At 43.2% G+C, this 16,046-nt stretch overlaps 1 protein-coding gene across 1 annotated transcript in view; it reads right to left on the reverse strand.

Moving 5' to 3' along the window:
* Positions 1-12,385, reverse strand: part of EGFL6 (EGF like domain multiple 6) — a 43,900-nt gene extending 31,515 nt beyond the window's left edge. Inside the window, exons 1-4 of the mRNA XM_040582744.1 lie at positions 12,318-12,385; positions 5,894-6,006; positions 3,678-3,770; positions 680-799 (exon numbers count right to left, since the gene is read on the reverse strand). Coding sequence (XP_040438678.1) covers positions 680-799; positions 3,678-3,770; positions 5,894-6,006; positions 12,318-12,385 — 394 coding nt within the window. The remainder of the gene's footprint in view (positions 1-679; positions 800-3,677; positions 3,771-5,893; positions 6,007-12,317) is intronic.
* Positions 12,386-16,046: the final 3,661 nt, after the last annotated feature.

Below are 16,046 nucleotides of genomic sequence, written 5' to 3' on the forward strand. Positions count from 1 at the left end.
TTTGTGAAATTCCAAGCCAAAATACCCATATGGAACAACTCAGGTGAAGAAAAAAAAGTATTTTCTGCACACAAAAGTGTCATTGGAAAATAAGAAGCTTCCTCAGGTCTGAAAAATCAGGTTGGCTAAGAAAGCAGAATGCTTTGCATTACATGCTGACTTAAAGACAAAATAGGTAGAAATATAGTTTAGATAAGCTTTAGTTCAATGAACAAATGTTTACAAAAAGCTGGCAGCAACTGTGAGAAACGTAAAATAAATTAGTCAAGGAGCATAGAAAGGTAAAGCAAGGAATAATGGCATGAAATTCACCACAGCAAAAAGTAGTCTATATTGGTGCTTTGCTTGGATAGTCATTAATCCTTATTCAACAGATGATCTGGCAGGACTATGCACCAAGGTTATAATAGCTAGCTTTCATCTGAAGTAATGCTATCAAAGATTTTTACTTCTAGCAGGACACAAATTCCTCTGAACACCAAAACACAAGTATGACCTAGTTTACTTTGTCCAAGTACTGCCAAACAGAAAGCCTCTTTCAGCTGCCGACAGTACCAGAGAGCTAAGGCAAAGACCCTATCCTGAATAAGCTAAATCCCATCACAAGAAAAAAAATCTGCTGGGATGAAATGCGATTAGATGATTTTGGTATGCCTGTCCTATCAGCTCTATTACTTACTTGCACACGTGCCATCTGGCATAAGCATGTACCCGTTGAGACAATAGCACTTGTAGCTGCCATGTGTATTCATACATCTGTGTTCACAGGGACGTGGTTTCAGTCCACATTCATTCAGATCTGCAGAAGTCATTGGAATGAAGTAAGTGCTGGGTTTGTATACATATATTCATACATATAGGTGGATAACATTGCCTAATGCCTTGAATTCCCCACAGTAAAATCCCCTGGATTGAAAATGAGCCAGCCCCTTGCAAGATGGGAGTTTAGCAGACCATCTGCCTGAAAAGACTGCTAGCAAAACTAACATACAGAGCCTTGACACCTGGAAAACTAATGCAAGCTCTGGACACATCTGGCAGCTAGTGAGGAAGTGGTGAAGGGGTAGGGAGAAAATTGCATAGTCTTTTCCGGGAGTTATTTTTCCAGATTTCTCTGGTTCTAGCTGGAGATTCTAGCCCTCCAGTTGACCTCTGTATTAGAAAGGCAAAAGCATGAGACTAAGAACAGCAAATCAGCTTGAGATAAAGCAAAACAGATATTTTTTTTTCTAAACTACACATTGGCACCAAGGTTATCAGTAGCAGAAATGAAATGTGATATATGACACGAATTGTTTGACTTCAAGAATAGAAGGACAAATCTCAAAAATCTCAAAATCCCAAGAATAAAAGCATCCTAAATCCTTCTCAAAATCCAGGATTTAAAGGCTTTTCTGAAACTAAATTGATTTCAAATTCCCAATAGATATCCTTCACAGGGAGAAAACTAGAATTCTAAAGTTTTATTTGTGTGATATAGGCAGAGAATTGTTGACAATGGTATTGGTCCTATGACAAGGGGACAGTATCTGTGCTTGTGACTTCTGTGAACTGACACCTCTACTTCTAGTAATTTCAAATCTGATTAGTACACAGAACCCATTAACAGAATACACCGGCATATGCAGCCCGTTCAACATGTGTTTAAAGGCACGTATGACCAGTAATATAATTTCAGTAAAGATGCAACTCTCCAAGCAAACACTGAGCTTGTGCAGCTCCACTTCTAATGGGAGAAGCATCTGTTCTCATGTCTATGTGCCCTGTGGACCACAGAAAAAATTCCAGACCATTCAAAGCGTAACCTTTGGGGGGTTATACATGTGCAGAAGTGCTTGTTACAGCTCAGTCCAGGGAAGAAAAAGAGGGTTTCATTCTATTATTAAACTTAGGGCCTGTTTGAAAAAGGACAACCTATCAGGCTGCAAATCACACGGGATTTTTGTGCTACTGTGGCTCCACTAAATAACCAAGACTCTCTTAACAAAGAAACTAGAGAGCAAACTAGGGAACAAGAGTTATTCCACTTAGACCATACATTTTCAAAAGTGCTTAGCTGCACATATTACACAATGCACAGTAATGCACAGATAGCATACACAGCTCTAAAAGAGAACCTATGAAGATAAGGCTAATTTAGCTCAGACTTGGTGGCAGACTAATACAGTCCCCTTATCTCTGTTATTTTAGTTAGCTCATGGTTGAGCTTGCTCAGCAGGGCATTCTGCTGTAAGGACAAACCAAGGCTATATCTGCCAGTAAGTTAAAAGTGGCTCTGAGCATTCCTGGCTGCTGGAACATGACCACCTATATGGCTATACTATTGAAATAGCTCTGGGACATTTGTGGCCTGTGCCAGCTACCACTTTGCTAAAAAATTCCTGGCCATGCTTCAGAAGGTAGAACAGCCCAGGGACCTAACAGGCAATTTGCATATGTAGGTTTGCCCGGTGCTTCCCCCAAGCCTCAGATGCTGAATCTATTGCATGTGCACAGAACTGATCTGCTTGCCTACAGAAGGCATATCGAATGCAGCTGCAGTTATTGCAAAGGAAACACCCAAAAGCTGGGGGCTTCTCTGTTGCCTTTTGGTAACTTTTAAGCTGCCAAATAATTTTTGAGCTTAAACTTCCAGGTTCAGAGGCTGGAGTTGTAAGTGATACCTTCATATCTATTACACACAACCACGGCTGCTGTTTCACTTTCCTGTCTAGTCGTACTGAGGAATTGACTTCTTCCCCTGTGAGCAACATCAGAAGCGCGAAAGATAGTGTCCCAAAATACATAACACTATAGATTTATAGTACAGTCTGAAAGATATTGTATAACAAGTGGATTGTTTTGACTCTGAAAAATGTGTCTTTAGTATGTCGATGCAATGTTTTCAAGCAAAGGCTGCAGGTGCTTAGGAAGGTAGCAAGGATAGACTCATCCATTTGCATGGCCTTTATGTCATGCTTCCCTCACAGCACCTGCAGCTCACTCATCTGCACTGCAGTAGGATGGTCTCTCCACACACTGTGAACTGCTCCTTTCATCTGATCCAACACAGGGGTCTCATATATTGGAACAGGGAAAAAAAAAAGCTGAGTTGTCACCACTGTGTTAGCTGAAATATTTTCACATCTAATTGCAGTTTATGGAGGGAAAGTGGTGCATTCAAGGTTTCTGAATATGCAGTTCTAAAGATTCCCATGTCTGGTTCTCAGAATTACCAATCAGCATGTGCAAACAGATGGCATTGGCCCAGACAATTGAGAAATTACAAGTCTAGCATGTAACTGCACGTCCTTCTGATGTGAAGGTTAGTTAAGAAAGTAACATGGGTTGCTAGTTAGGAAAATAACATGGGTTCTGGATTTGACTTCCCTCTTTTCTAATATTTTCCTATATAATCTGTCGATGCCTTAATCCTCTGATTATAAACATGTCAGTTTGCCCTTGTCATCAGCCCACAGGAGATGCATGTTATACGTTCAAACTTCTGTATGCTGAAGGAGGCTTCGAGCTTGCCTGGGATGTTAGAGATCCAAAAGCCTTAAACTCTAACCTCTTCTATGTAAACGAGAAAATATCTTGTTTTACTATTTTGGAAGATGACACAATCCATAGTACAAGATAAGGAGACAGAATATAAACAGTCTGCTTTCTGGAGTAATATCCCCATGTACACAAACCTTGATTACAGGTTTTCCCTGTAAATCCAGGGAAACATTTGCATTTGTTTGGTCCCACGCACTCGCCATACTTGCAGCCATGTCCACAGATTGCTGGCGGAGTCAGGCAGAGAAAGCAGAGAGAAAAAGAAAAAGTTAGAAATACTATAATTGAGAACTTTTGTCCTGCTTACTTGCCTAAAAATTTGTTGCACAAGTTCCACATTCTCTGTACCTCTCCCTCTAGTTTGGGAATGGTACCTACTGCTAAACACTTTAGTTCTGCTTAAAAAATGTGACACTAGCACAGATTACACGAGTGCATGCTTTTCCAGGTTTGTAAAGACCTGAAAAAGAAGAGACTCCTTTTAGCTCTCTTCCTCATGTTTTTCTGCCATGCTTATGACTTACATTTAGTTTCGTACTCTTGCCTTTTTCCTATTTTGAAGAAGCCTATGTGAGAAGCAGCTAACCAGAGCTTAACTTGCTATGCTTGGCATCTGGAGTAGGAAAGAGGCAACAGCACTCCTGCAGCCAAAGGAGACACACTACCATAGTTTTCCAGTCTTTATCTTCTCAGCTACAGCTGAGGAATGTGTCCATCTCATGGTGGAACATTCAGAGCACATCTGTCAAATGATCAGGCAACCTTCCTTCCCACATATCCCACTAGTATAATTACATCAGGTTTACAATGATTTGGGAGGGCTATACTTAGCATGGAGACATTAAAAAGTAAAAATTTTCTAACTCTCATCCCTCTGGATTATTAGTTAGAAATTAAATGCTGACTTTTATAAGGCTTACAGCTCCTAAAGTCAGTGTGATTGTGAGGGTTATTCAGGAAAGCAAATCAAACATGCATTTAGACCAGGACTAGCTGTGGAAAAACAGTGAAAGAGTATGTGCCAGGATGCGCATCTTGCTACCTTGTGTAATTAAAGCTGCTATGCAAACTACAGGAAATAGGAGTGTCACAGTGTTAGTAACTATATAGTAAAATTCAAAATTAAAATTCATACTTCTAAATTCAAGTATCTTCCATACATATAAAGATTGATTCAGATGAACTGATTCACCAGCTCTGCAGATTAAGGCATTTTTCAGCACCACCTCTATCCCTGAATGCAGCGTGACATACTGCAAGACCAGCTGAGTATTAGCACTGAAATAGGGAACACCACTGCATCTGAATTTACAGTGCAGAATTACATTATAGTTGGCTTAAAATAATCTGCTAAAGATGAAACGTAGAAGTTAATGAGAACTGTACTTTAGTACAAAAGCAACCTATTGCTTTAAAACAAGACAACCTATTCCACTGGCTGATCAAATTTACATTTACCAGTTGTCCCTCCAGGCACTCATTTGCATCAAAACTAAGGTGCTATTAAGCAATGCGGAAATATTAACAAAGGCATTAATCACTTTTCCTTTTTAAAACTGATATGCTATATATACAGAACAGAGACATTTTGGCATCTTTCCCTTTTAGATACAAGTAGGTTGATTTTCAGCAATGAATAACCCTAATCCTCTACTCAAATTCACTGGATATACAATGCCAAACTCTCTGGGACAACAGGTGCAACACCTGAAAAAGATTCCTAGAACATCCATTTTATGATTTTGTTGTGTTTTGCCCAAGTACAGCTACAGAGAGATTCCACATCACCTTCTCCTTGGGATCTGTAGAGCTTTTATAAATTCGAAGTGACTTTTCACTAAGCCAACCATCCACAGACCAGAATTCTGGCCAGCTACCTGAGCTCAAGTCAGGAGCACTTATTGCTTAAGTTTTATTTATATTTTTAAAAGTTAAAACCTCCTGGTTCTCAGAGGCTGTGTACTCTGAAGATAAAGGATACCAACTGATAGAAAACCATTTTAGAGGTCCATATGTAGCATTAGAAAACACTGCATTTTTGGCACTTACTTGACAGCTGTAACAATACAGGCACTGACCAGGGCTGTGCAGGAGGTTAGAACAGATGGTCCCTTCTGGACCTAAGAATTTTTGAATATATATTTTATGGCTTGGTGTTATTTACCCAAAGGTCTGCTTTTTTGAGGAGATGGTCTCTCAAACATGTTTTAGTCACTCTCTCACAGAGTTAAGAGATTTCACTCCTCAGAAAGTTTATTTCTGTAACTTCTGGCAGACATATATGAAATCCCTTTATTAGTACCAAGTACACCGCCATGGAGAGGAAACAAGCATAAAGTGTTAATGTTACCTTCACAGTGGCCCTTGTTGTTCTTTTTCCAGCCATAACAGCAATCCAACCTAGAACCATAGCGACACACCCCAGGCTGTCTCACAGCCACCAGCTGCCCAGGAGCTCTTGAGCTGTGTAAGGAAGGATAAATACTAGCTCCAACAGGCAAACGCACTTTGCTTCGTATACTCCTTTGTACATTTCCCTTATGTTTTATCCACCATCAGGCATTTTCCTTTCACTGAACCTAGGGAAGTGTTCCTAGACAGGGATGCAAAGTTGCATGTGGTTGGAGAAACAGGGAAGATGGGAAAGTTTCAGCTGCAATAAATTAACTGTGCAACATAAATCCTTTCTAATGAGAAACATGGCAAAGGCAAAAAATACAGCCAAGTCCCCTACTACAATGACTCATTTTTAGTATCAGTTAAGTCAATGGGGCTGCTCCAGCTTGTGTCACTTGAAGAATCTGGATGGAATATATGATGCCATACCTGACAGCAGTACTGCTTTGGATGATGAAATACTGATTCTACAGAAAAGCAGCTTTCTGAACACCAGTCAGCCCCATAAAAGCTAGTGACTTGCAGGCTCATACATGCAAATTGATTGTGTAAGTCCTACGCATTCTGTTTGCACTGGTCTCCCTGACCATACAAATTAACATTAAGTCTGCCAATAAGCCCAGGGGGTTCAAAGTCACTGTGCAGATCAGTAGCTGCAAGAGTTGGAAAACCTGCAATGTTAGTTGCCAAAACTATAAATATGATGGAAATCCACAACTGTGTAAGTCTTCTAGACCTACTCTATGCTGCAACGGGTGCTGTGACTCTAGTTCTCCCTCTGTTTGCTGTTACTTAAAATCTTCATTACCACATGTCTGTCCCCTTTATGAAATTCTCCTCTTTATCAAAAATCCTCTGTCCCCACTGCTTTTCCAGGCCATAATTTAAAATACACTTTCTTCAAAGAGTCCAAAGTGGTGTTTCTGACATAGAAAATACCTTATCTGTGAGAGATTTGTAGTGAGTGATTTGGGGTATTGAGGAGGGCAATAAGCAACAACAAACATCCCCCTGGTGGCGGGAAAAAAAAAAAATGGAAAAAATGTCAACAGCCCAGGCACTTTCGCATTTTTTAGTCTGATGCACAATAAAGGCATTGCTTTATCACCTTACAGCAGTGCTTCACGCATATCCTCCCACGCTTATCTGTAAGGGTTGCACTCATACTGGAACAGTTACCGCAAACATCACTAAGGCAAAGTAGTAAAATAAGTATGTGCATACACTTCAAAGATACAAGATGTTACTTCGGAGTTTTCTTTAGTAGCAGAACCATTGGAAAAAGAAGAGAGTTCACAAGGAACACATAAGCTCATCTATCTGAGATATCCTGAACGAAGAGATGGTTCTTATGTCACCTGGCAAGTAAAAAAGACTTCGGTGTTGAAATAAATTTTTCTGAAGTCACTCAGCCTTTCTCATTTACCCAGTGATGCAGTTTACAGAAGTACAAATACCCTGTCTTCAGGCAGGAGAAAAAGCGTATTGAACAGCTATGATTTCTGTATGTGCGTCTATTAGAAATCAGCATCCTCCCTCTGGGTTTATACACAGTAAAACAACCTTTTTCTGTTTTGTTCATTCAAATGCTCTTGGTTTACATCACCTGCAAGTATACAAATTAAAGAACATGTTCTGCTTGCATGCTAGGAAGTGCCCTTGAATTCACCTTGATAGTAAATGTATATTCTGCTTACATCCCAGAAAGTCCCCTTGAACACAGCTGGATAGTGCTATGACTTCCCTTGAAGGTTAAAATGCCTAAAGCTTGGAGGAAGCAGGATCTCATTGCTTTCCAGAAGGTGCTCATTTTCACAGGAAGACAAACTTATTCAGTGATGTTTTATTTAATAATTCACGTCAAAATCAAATGAAAATGTCTTTACAAATTATATAATATCTCACAAGATTTCAGTACAAACATCTTAAAACATTATTGAAATGTTCCATAAAACTGCAAATAAAATGAACATAGCTGAACTTTTTAGATATTGTTCTGACTTCCACAACAAGCACCAAGTGAAAGTCTGTCTTCGGCAGTGGGAAAGCTCAACTAGATCATTGAGAGTCCTCCTTGATCCCAAAATCTGGGAGGAAAACCAGTTTTACCAGGCTAGTCCCTCCGACCCATGAAGAACCACCAGCCACCAGCTCAGCTATTGCTGTCAGCAGTTCAGCATTTTGTGCAAAAGAAAGAACTTTAGAAAAAGATCCTTTCAGGCAGATTCTTTCTGGGAGAATGTCACAAGGACCCTCTTGGACGCTGGGGGAGAAGTAATGCAGACCAGAGGCACAGGATGCTTTTGATCTCTCCCTATATGATATTCATGTAGGATTTCACAGCAAGTACCTAGAGGCCTAAGTGAGATTGCTGTGCTTGTGACTGTCTGCTCAGAGTGCAAAAAATTCCTGGCCTTGAAGGACCTGCAGCCTAAATATGTGACTGAAGAAGAAAGGCAAGAGAAGATAGACTGTGCAGGTCAGTGGCAAAAGTGGTCTCTACATTTCTAGTGAAGAACTCTGTCCTCTGAGGGTCAGCAGCTTACAGCACTGCTGCCAAAGGCACCAAGTGGCAGACTGAGCCATCCAGGGTGCACAGGCAGGAGAGAAATAACCAACTTCATGTGGCTGTGACATTGCTAACACCAGCAGGATGGCATTTAGCAAAAAAACATTGAAGATGTTCTTTGATGAAGATGAAGAACAAGAACTTCTACAGTAAGCTGAAGCTGCCTTACTTGATGAAACAGAATGAAAGAGCTGGCTGTATTGGCTGTCACAACACCACTGTGAGCCACTAACACCATTATAAAGTAAGTGGGACTCCCGGGTGTTTCAGGTAAAATTCCAGGAAATCTGTATTGCTGCTTTATCAGGCTGTATTGTGTACAGTTCTTAACGTCCATGGCAAAGAAATATGAAATATGTATTGTATATATGATGATAAAACATATGAAGAATGACCTGTTCTGCAGAGGATGAGAAGAACTTGGCTTCACTTGAACAAACCAAAAGCTGAGAGGGATCTGATTGCTTCCTACTGCACTTCAGGCAACTCCAAAAGAGAGAAAGAAGAACTTGTTAAAAGAAAGGCCAATTTATATCCATTTGCTCTTGCACTACTGTCCATTAATAGTCTGAGGGGGATACGAGACTATGAACGCAGTAAGAGGTCTTGAAGAGCACTGAAGAACCAGAAGAACAACTCCTACCTAATTTTAAGATACACTGTCTCTTTTGCAAGTTGAGAAGGATCTAATGTTTCCTGCAATGATAGAAACATAGGCATTAATGAAGTTAAGTCCCATTTATTCATCTGCTGCTGAAAAAAATTGTTCCTCTCTGGAGTAACATGAATTATGGATTCTATCCCAAAAGAAGTTAGACCATTTCACAGCAAAACATTCAGATGCTGGCCAGGACCAGGTACGTATATGACTGTACCTACAGTGGCATAAGCAGCAGACAAAATAAATTGGGAGTGTGATGTGAGGACAGACTTGAACTACTACATGCAGTACCTTTGACTTCTTGCAGTTTGATATTTTAAAAGAAAGCATGTATTTACAGTAAAACATTTAGAAAGTTCACCTGCTCCACTGACCAACTGACTAGGTAGACTTCAGCGAAGCGAGGTTGACTGATAGGGTAGGACTGATATCCCCAATAGCTTAAATACACAAAAAACGGCAAAGGAAAATATTACTAGTATAACAGGTGATAGAGCGGGAATAAAGCACACCTGAATGTTGGAACTTGCTTGTCCAGGAGAATCTCCCTGCCACCCCCTACCCCTCCTTCTTGTTTCATTCTATAAAATAAGAAAACAGGTTTACATTGCATAATTTTCTCAAAATTAGTTCATGACATAGGCCAAATCTAACTACTAAAAATATCTGTATACCAATGGGTAGTCAAAAATTTTGAATATAGCAACTGAGCTGATAGCTGTGCTGGACTGTAATGCTCACTAGCAGCCATTTTACCAATAATGGTTAAAATAAAAGAAGGAAAAATCCCAGAGGTGAAAAAAGTTACTTGTCATGTTCTAATCAGTGAGCATGAGCAGCATAAGCCCTGCTTGAACTGAGTTATGCGACAGCAGCAGCTGCAGAGGATGACTAAGAAAGTCTTCAAAAGCCTGATTTAACCAGGTAGATAACAAAGTCAGGTATGGTTTGAGTTAATACATCTGTTTATTTTCAGGTCCCATTAATATTCTGTATTTTACCAAGGTTTTCTTTGGGAAGGCACATTTGTGAGCTTTTACTTTTTTTTTTTTTCCTTCAGGATACAGCTGCTAAATAGATTTGGTGCACTGTTTCCACAAGATCTCTACAGGACACTTTTGGTCTGCTCTTGCACATACAATAGCTGCCTGCTCTTGGGGGTGGGACAGAGGGGGGAAGATCTCAGTTATATTATTAGCAGCTTCCAGTTAACTCCAAAGGCAGGATATTATCTTTCTTTAATTTCCCTCTAAAAATTTTCTGGACATTGCTTCTAGCAAAAACCAGCTAGCACCAAACCTAAAATTTTGATCAACTGGTATATTCAGAAGGACAAAAAGCTGGTTTCTCACAACTTAGCAATTTTAAAGAAATACAGTAAGATTTTTTTTTAATGTGTCATGCAAGGATCCATTTAAGACTTTGCCAAACGAAAGCAAGGGTTTTTGTTGTTGTTGGTTGGTTTTTTTGGTTTTGTTTGGTTTTACAGAAGTTTATTTGAAGAGTGACTTCTTTCTACAGGAAAGTTCACCTATAGTCATATTAAATAAAACCAGAAATGTGTCACGTGTTATCTTTTAATAACTTTGCCTTAGCTATCCCTTCAGCCAGTTTCAGGCAACAGGCAACGTAACAGCAGCCCTGCTTTACTGAGAGTCCCTCCCAAAACACCAAATGATGTTTAGCTTGGACTTGCAAAAGTTCCTCTGTAAGGCTTCATGTGCCCACCAGACCCCTTAAAGGAAGTGCTCAGAGCAGAAAGGTTACATGTCTAGGTATGAAAGCTACACTTCTAAGAGATAAAGTTAACCATAATTAATTCAGTCTTTCAAAACTGATTCCAATTTTTACTATTTCCTGTTCCTTCTCCCCGGCTAATTAGAGCAGACAGTATTTCTTTGCCCTCTTTGAGTCCCTTGCCATCTAACAATTCCAACACGATGTTTGAAAATCTCTTCTTTCCCCATCCTCCCAATGGACAAGGCAGAGTAATGATCTTGGTAGAAAAGAGGGATACCACCACCGTCATCCAACACCAACCTGGACAAGCTAGGCTGCAGAGCAATCAGACTTAGGTATGCTGTAGGTTTCCCATCGCTTTCCCGACTTCCTGGGAAATGTCATTTTTACTGAACACGCCACTCTTGGCTTCAGCTAACTCCAGGCTGTACTTTCTTCTGGAGAGAGATAACGCTCTTATTTTGTGGCTTTACACCTTTCAAAGTCTTTGAAGGGCAAATACACAACATCAAGAAAACTAACATCAGCATTCAAGCAGAGCTCTGCTTTAAGAGCAGATGTATTTTCTGCAGGAGCAGGTCTGGAGTGCGTTAACTCCTCCCGAGGACCCGTCCGCTGGCCAGCCCGCGTGCACGGGCACAGCACGCCGCCGCTTGCTGGGGATACAAACATTCCCGTTCACAACCCTGCTACTAAACAAATAGGCCACACGCCACCTTGAAGGCTTCATCCCCAGTTGCTGCAAAGTCTCCTGCCAGCTACTCCCTCGCCGCAGCGCTTGCGGCGTTCTGTTTGCTTCTGGAGAACTGGGAAGGGGAAGGCTGGGGTGCCTTGGTCCGGAGCAAGTGGCTTTATTTACCCTCTCTCGAAATCTCGTTCCGTTTCTGGGGCGAACCTGTCTCTGCAGAACCGCGCAGGCACGGCGGGCTGACGACAAAGCCTCTGTCTATACAAACAAGTCAGAGACAGCGCAGCTCACGCCGTTCCGTACGCGGCGCGGCTGTTCTCACCGCCGGCATCGGCCCCGCTGCGCTGCAGGGACCGCTGCTCCCGAGTAAGGCAGCCCCGCAGCTTCCGCGTGCCTACGTGAGGGGAAGCGGCGGGCGAGCCCCCGGCGAGCGGCGCTCGGCACGGCGGGGCCGGGCGCCCGCAGCCGCCTCACACGGCGCTGCGCCGAGCGGCACCGGGGCCCCGCCGCCGGGGCGAGCTCAGCTGAGGGACTCGCCGCCGCCCGCACCTGCGGGCGAGCACGTCAGCCCCCGGCACGGCGGGGAGCGCACGCCGCCGCCCGGCCCGGACACACGCGGAGCCGCCGGCCGAGGATCGAGACCCAGCCCCGGCCGGACCCCGCGCCGCAGCGGGGCTGCGGTCCCCGGGCACCCTCCCCGCCCCGCCGTCCCCGCTCACCTGCCCGCGGCGGCCAGCGCGGCGGCGAGGAGGGCGGCGAGGAGGGCGGCCCCGGACGCCGGCACCATCGCCCGGCCGCGGGGAGGGGGGCCCGGCCCGGCCCCGCGGCGGTGAGGCGCGACTGGGGGGCCCGCGGCGGCGGGCGGGCGGCGCGTAGGGCGGGCGGGCGGCGAGACGAGGCTGTATAACCGGGAGGGGTGGGGCAGGGCGGGGCGGGGCGGGGCGGGCCCGCCTCCAGCCGCGCGCGCTGTGCGCGTCCCGCGCTCTGGGGACGGGGCGGGAAGCGACCCCCGGCGGGGCAGGCGGCTTCGCGGGAAGGGGCGGCGGAGGGGAAGGGGCGCCCCGCGGATGCGGGCATGGAGCCTCGGCGGTGCCCCCCGGGGAAAGCCATCCCGGCGAGCGGTGCGGCCCCCCACCCCTCCCCAGAGCAGGCGCGGCCGCTGCTGTCGGCTTATTCCCTGCATCTGCCGGTGCCGCCCCGCGGGCTCTGCCTCCGCCAGCACCCGCACCCCCACCCGCACCCGCCGTGGCACCTCTGCGGTGAGTTCCATCACGGGGAAATAACGCCTGCACTGGAAGATGTTCAGGTTTTGCCGTTCAAGCTGCAGGACCTTCCGTGGCCGCGGTTTGTTTAAGCTGCTGCCCGGGTGCCAGGGTTTTGAGCTGCTGATGCTCCTCGGTAACGTTATCGCTTCCCGGCGAGGCCTTCGGCTCTGCTGTTGCTGCCACAGTCTGTGAGCTGCCTCACCCCCTGGCGCGTCCTCCTAGGATAGTGCTTGCACTTCGGGGGTGCTGGGGTTTGTATAGGATTTTGGCGGGTTTTTTTCCAAGATTAAGAACGCTGTCTTTTTGCAGTGATGGAGAAATTTGATTAAGGTTTGACTGTTGTTTGCCAGCGAATTAAAAACTTTGCAGTGCAATACTATTAAGCTATGTTCAGCCTCTGTTGTATCCCTTGCCTTCCTCAAACGATAAAAGCACCCAGTGAGAGAAGGATATGTCTTCTTTTTTTTTATGCCAATGCTCATACTAGCCTAATTGCTAAACATTTTTTGGCAATAAAGGATATCGTGTGAAAAAGCACTAACTCTGTTCCCAATTTCCAGATCCTACTATGAACAATTTTCACAGTCCCAAGCTCTGTAATGCTGCTGTATTGAGTATATGGAGAAGGCACCCAGAATCAGCAAAGAGAGCATAGCACCTGTAAAAAGCAGGGGCTATTTAGTCAGATTTAGTGTTCTTATCAAAATATCTCAACACTGGAGTCTAAGCCCATTGATAGCTGGATACATCCATAGTTAGACCAGGGAGTGCAAAGAGCAGCTGTTACAAAGGCCGACGTAATGGAAGGTTACAAGTAATCACAAGGAAGTAGTAATTCATACTTAAAAATCCCAAGTGCTGACAATATACATTCAATGTAATATTCAAAGTCAAGGAGTTGATTCAGAAAGCAGAAATATTTATAAAAGTAGTGTTGAAACAAATTTGGATATTCAAGTTGAGAGAATTCTGACCTACAACAATAATTCTGGAGTAAAACAACCAACATTGTTTGCTGGGTAAATTTCTTAAGAAATACCTACAATAGCTCTGATTGCAGTGATAAGATATCTAACACAAAATAAAATAGGGAAAGCTTTTATCACTCTTGACTATTTGCATTTGATTCACACCACCCACTCAGTCGTCTCACAGACCCTTGTGAGCTTGGGGTCAGTCCTGGAACGTTGCTGGGAGGGAGCTTGAAGGGACTAGTTTTCCTTTTGTGACAGAAGAGAAAGCTGAGGAATAAGTGACTTACCTGGGATCATCCAGGAAGTCTGTGGTAAAGGCAGGAAAAGCAAATAGAACTTCCCGCAGTCACCTGCCATGGGTCACCCCGTGCGTGCGGTTCGGTAGGTGTCATCAAGCGTGCCTCAGCAGGTTGGGCTGGGCTGGCTGGCAGTGCTGCTGGCTGTCTGCAGCCCCCAGGGACTGCCAGGAATGCTGCTGGACAGCGCTTGTGTGCAGGCATACTGAACTCAGCATTTTAAGCACAAGCCTTTGGCCAGCTTTTTCTTCTGTCATCTTTGCCATGGGAATGGGAATGTCCAGGAAACCTGGGATAGCAGTCGTGTTAGTCACTCCAGCTTAATCCTCTGCTGAGCAATAGCAACATCTACACTCAAGAGAGGTATCTGAAGCAGCAGTTCCTGTCTGGGTCAGTCTGAAATCTCTGCAGAAGGGTTTTCCAGGAGTTTCTACAATGTTTGTATCAAAACATTTTGAATAAGGTGAATTTTCCAATGGTCCTAAAACAATCAGATGTTTTCCTTGTGTTGCCTGTCTGCTCTTGGTTTTGAGCCTGTGCCAGGCTGTCATCTGCTGCTGATTTCTTCAGGCTCCTGAAAAAACAGATATCCCCCCCAAATAGGCTTAAGTCACCTTGGAGAGTGGAGCAGTATGAAGTCAGAGCTATCAAAAGGCAGCAAATTTAGTCTGAGGATTCAAATGCTGTCTAATTAAAAAAAAAAAAAAAACCCAACCAAAACCAAAACCAGAAAACTTGCTTATTATGTGCTGTACAGGACGGTAAAGAGAGGGTGTTTTTTTCCTGACTGCTGGACACAAAAATCATTGCTTTTGGTTTGCAGCTGTTCTGCTGTCTTTCTGAAATGCAGTAGTACCTCGAGACTCTCCAGCTCTCTTCATTAGGCTTGTCTTCCTGTATGGGAGGAGTACTCTTTCAATTTTAGTTAAACCAGCATCATGTAGAAAGCATTCCAATTACTTAAATCTGTATTCAAAAATGCATGGTTTTCATTATGGACATTTATTCTAACAAACAGATATGAATGTATCATTTAATGCTGGACTTGCCATTAAAATATTGATTAGTGTTCAAAACAAGTTTTAATGGTGAGAAGAGAATTTGGTTCTGAACTGTAGTGTATGTAGTCTGTTATCGGTTATAATTATTTCCTTAAGAATCTTTCTTTTTTCTGAAGAATGACTTGTAGATAGATAATAAAATGATTACCTGAAACTCTGCCCTTCATTTAGAACAGTAAGTAGAGAAACAAGAGCAATGGATTTCGTAGAGCATGGTTATTTTTGCTAGGATATTAATATTTGCATTCTTTGACCTTCTAACCTGCAAGATACCAACCTTTCCTGAGATCCCCTGTCATGGAGTTTTGCTGTAAGATTCCCAAAGTGAGAATTTCTCAGGTCTTGGGTCTTTTGCCAAGAAAAGTCCCTTCCAACCTGGTATTCTATGATTCTATGATACACACAAAATGCTGTCAGTAAAATTACCTGGTCAATAATAACGTAATGGAAAAACTTGCTTTCATTTGGTTTACTGTTCAAAAAGATGGCAATTATTTACAATAAAAATGCTAAGCTAAATAATCATAGAATCATAGAATGGTTTAGATTGGAAAGAACCTTAAAGATGCCATTTTATCTTAATCTGAAATAATACAGTAAAATAGGCACAACATTTATGGCTGTGAGTTTAAGAATCAGATGTTGCTCTCAGTAATCAATGAGCTTCAATTTTAGGTCATTCACACAGTTGTTACAAGTAAGGTTAAGTAAGTTTGAGCCCTGATGTAAAGATCAGATTAGCTACTAGAGAAAGTCATAGTTCTTTTATAGTTCATCATCATTAGCTATCATCATCAATATCAGTGGCTACCCCTGCTAAACTGGGACTGAGCTGGTATAGAGAAGCATTTT

Source organism: Falco naumanni, chromosome 2, assembly GCF_017639655.2.
Source record: "Falco naumanni isolate bFalNau1 chromosome 2, bFalNau1.pat, whole genome shotgun sequence".
NCBI classification, from domain to species: Eukaryota; Metazoa; Chordata; class Aves; order Falconiformes; family Falconidae; genus Falco; species Falco naumanni.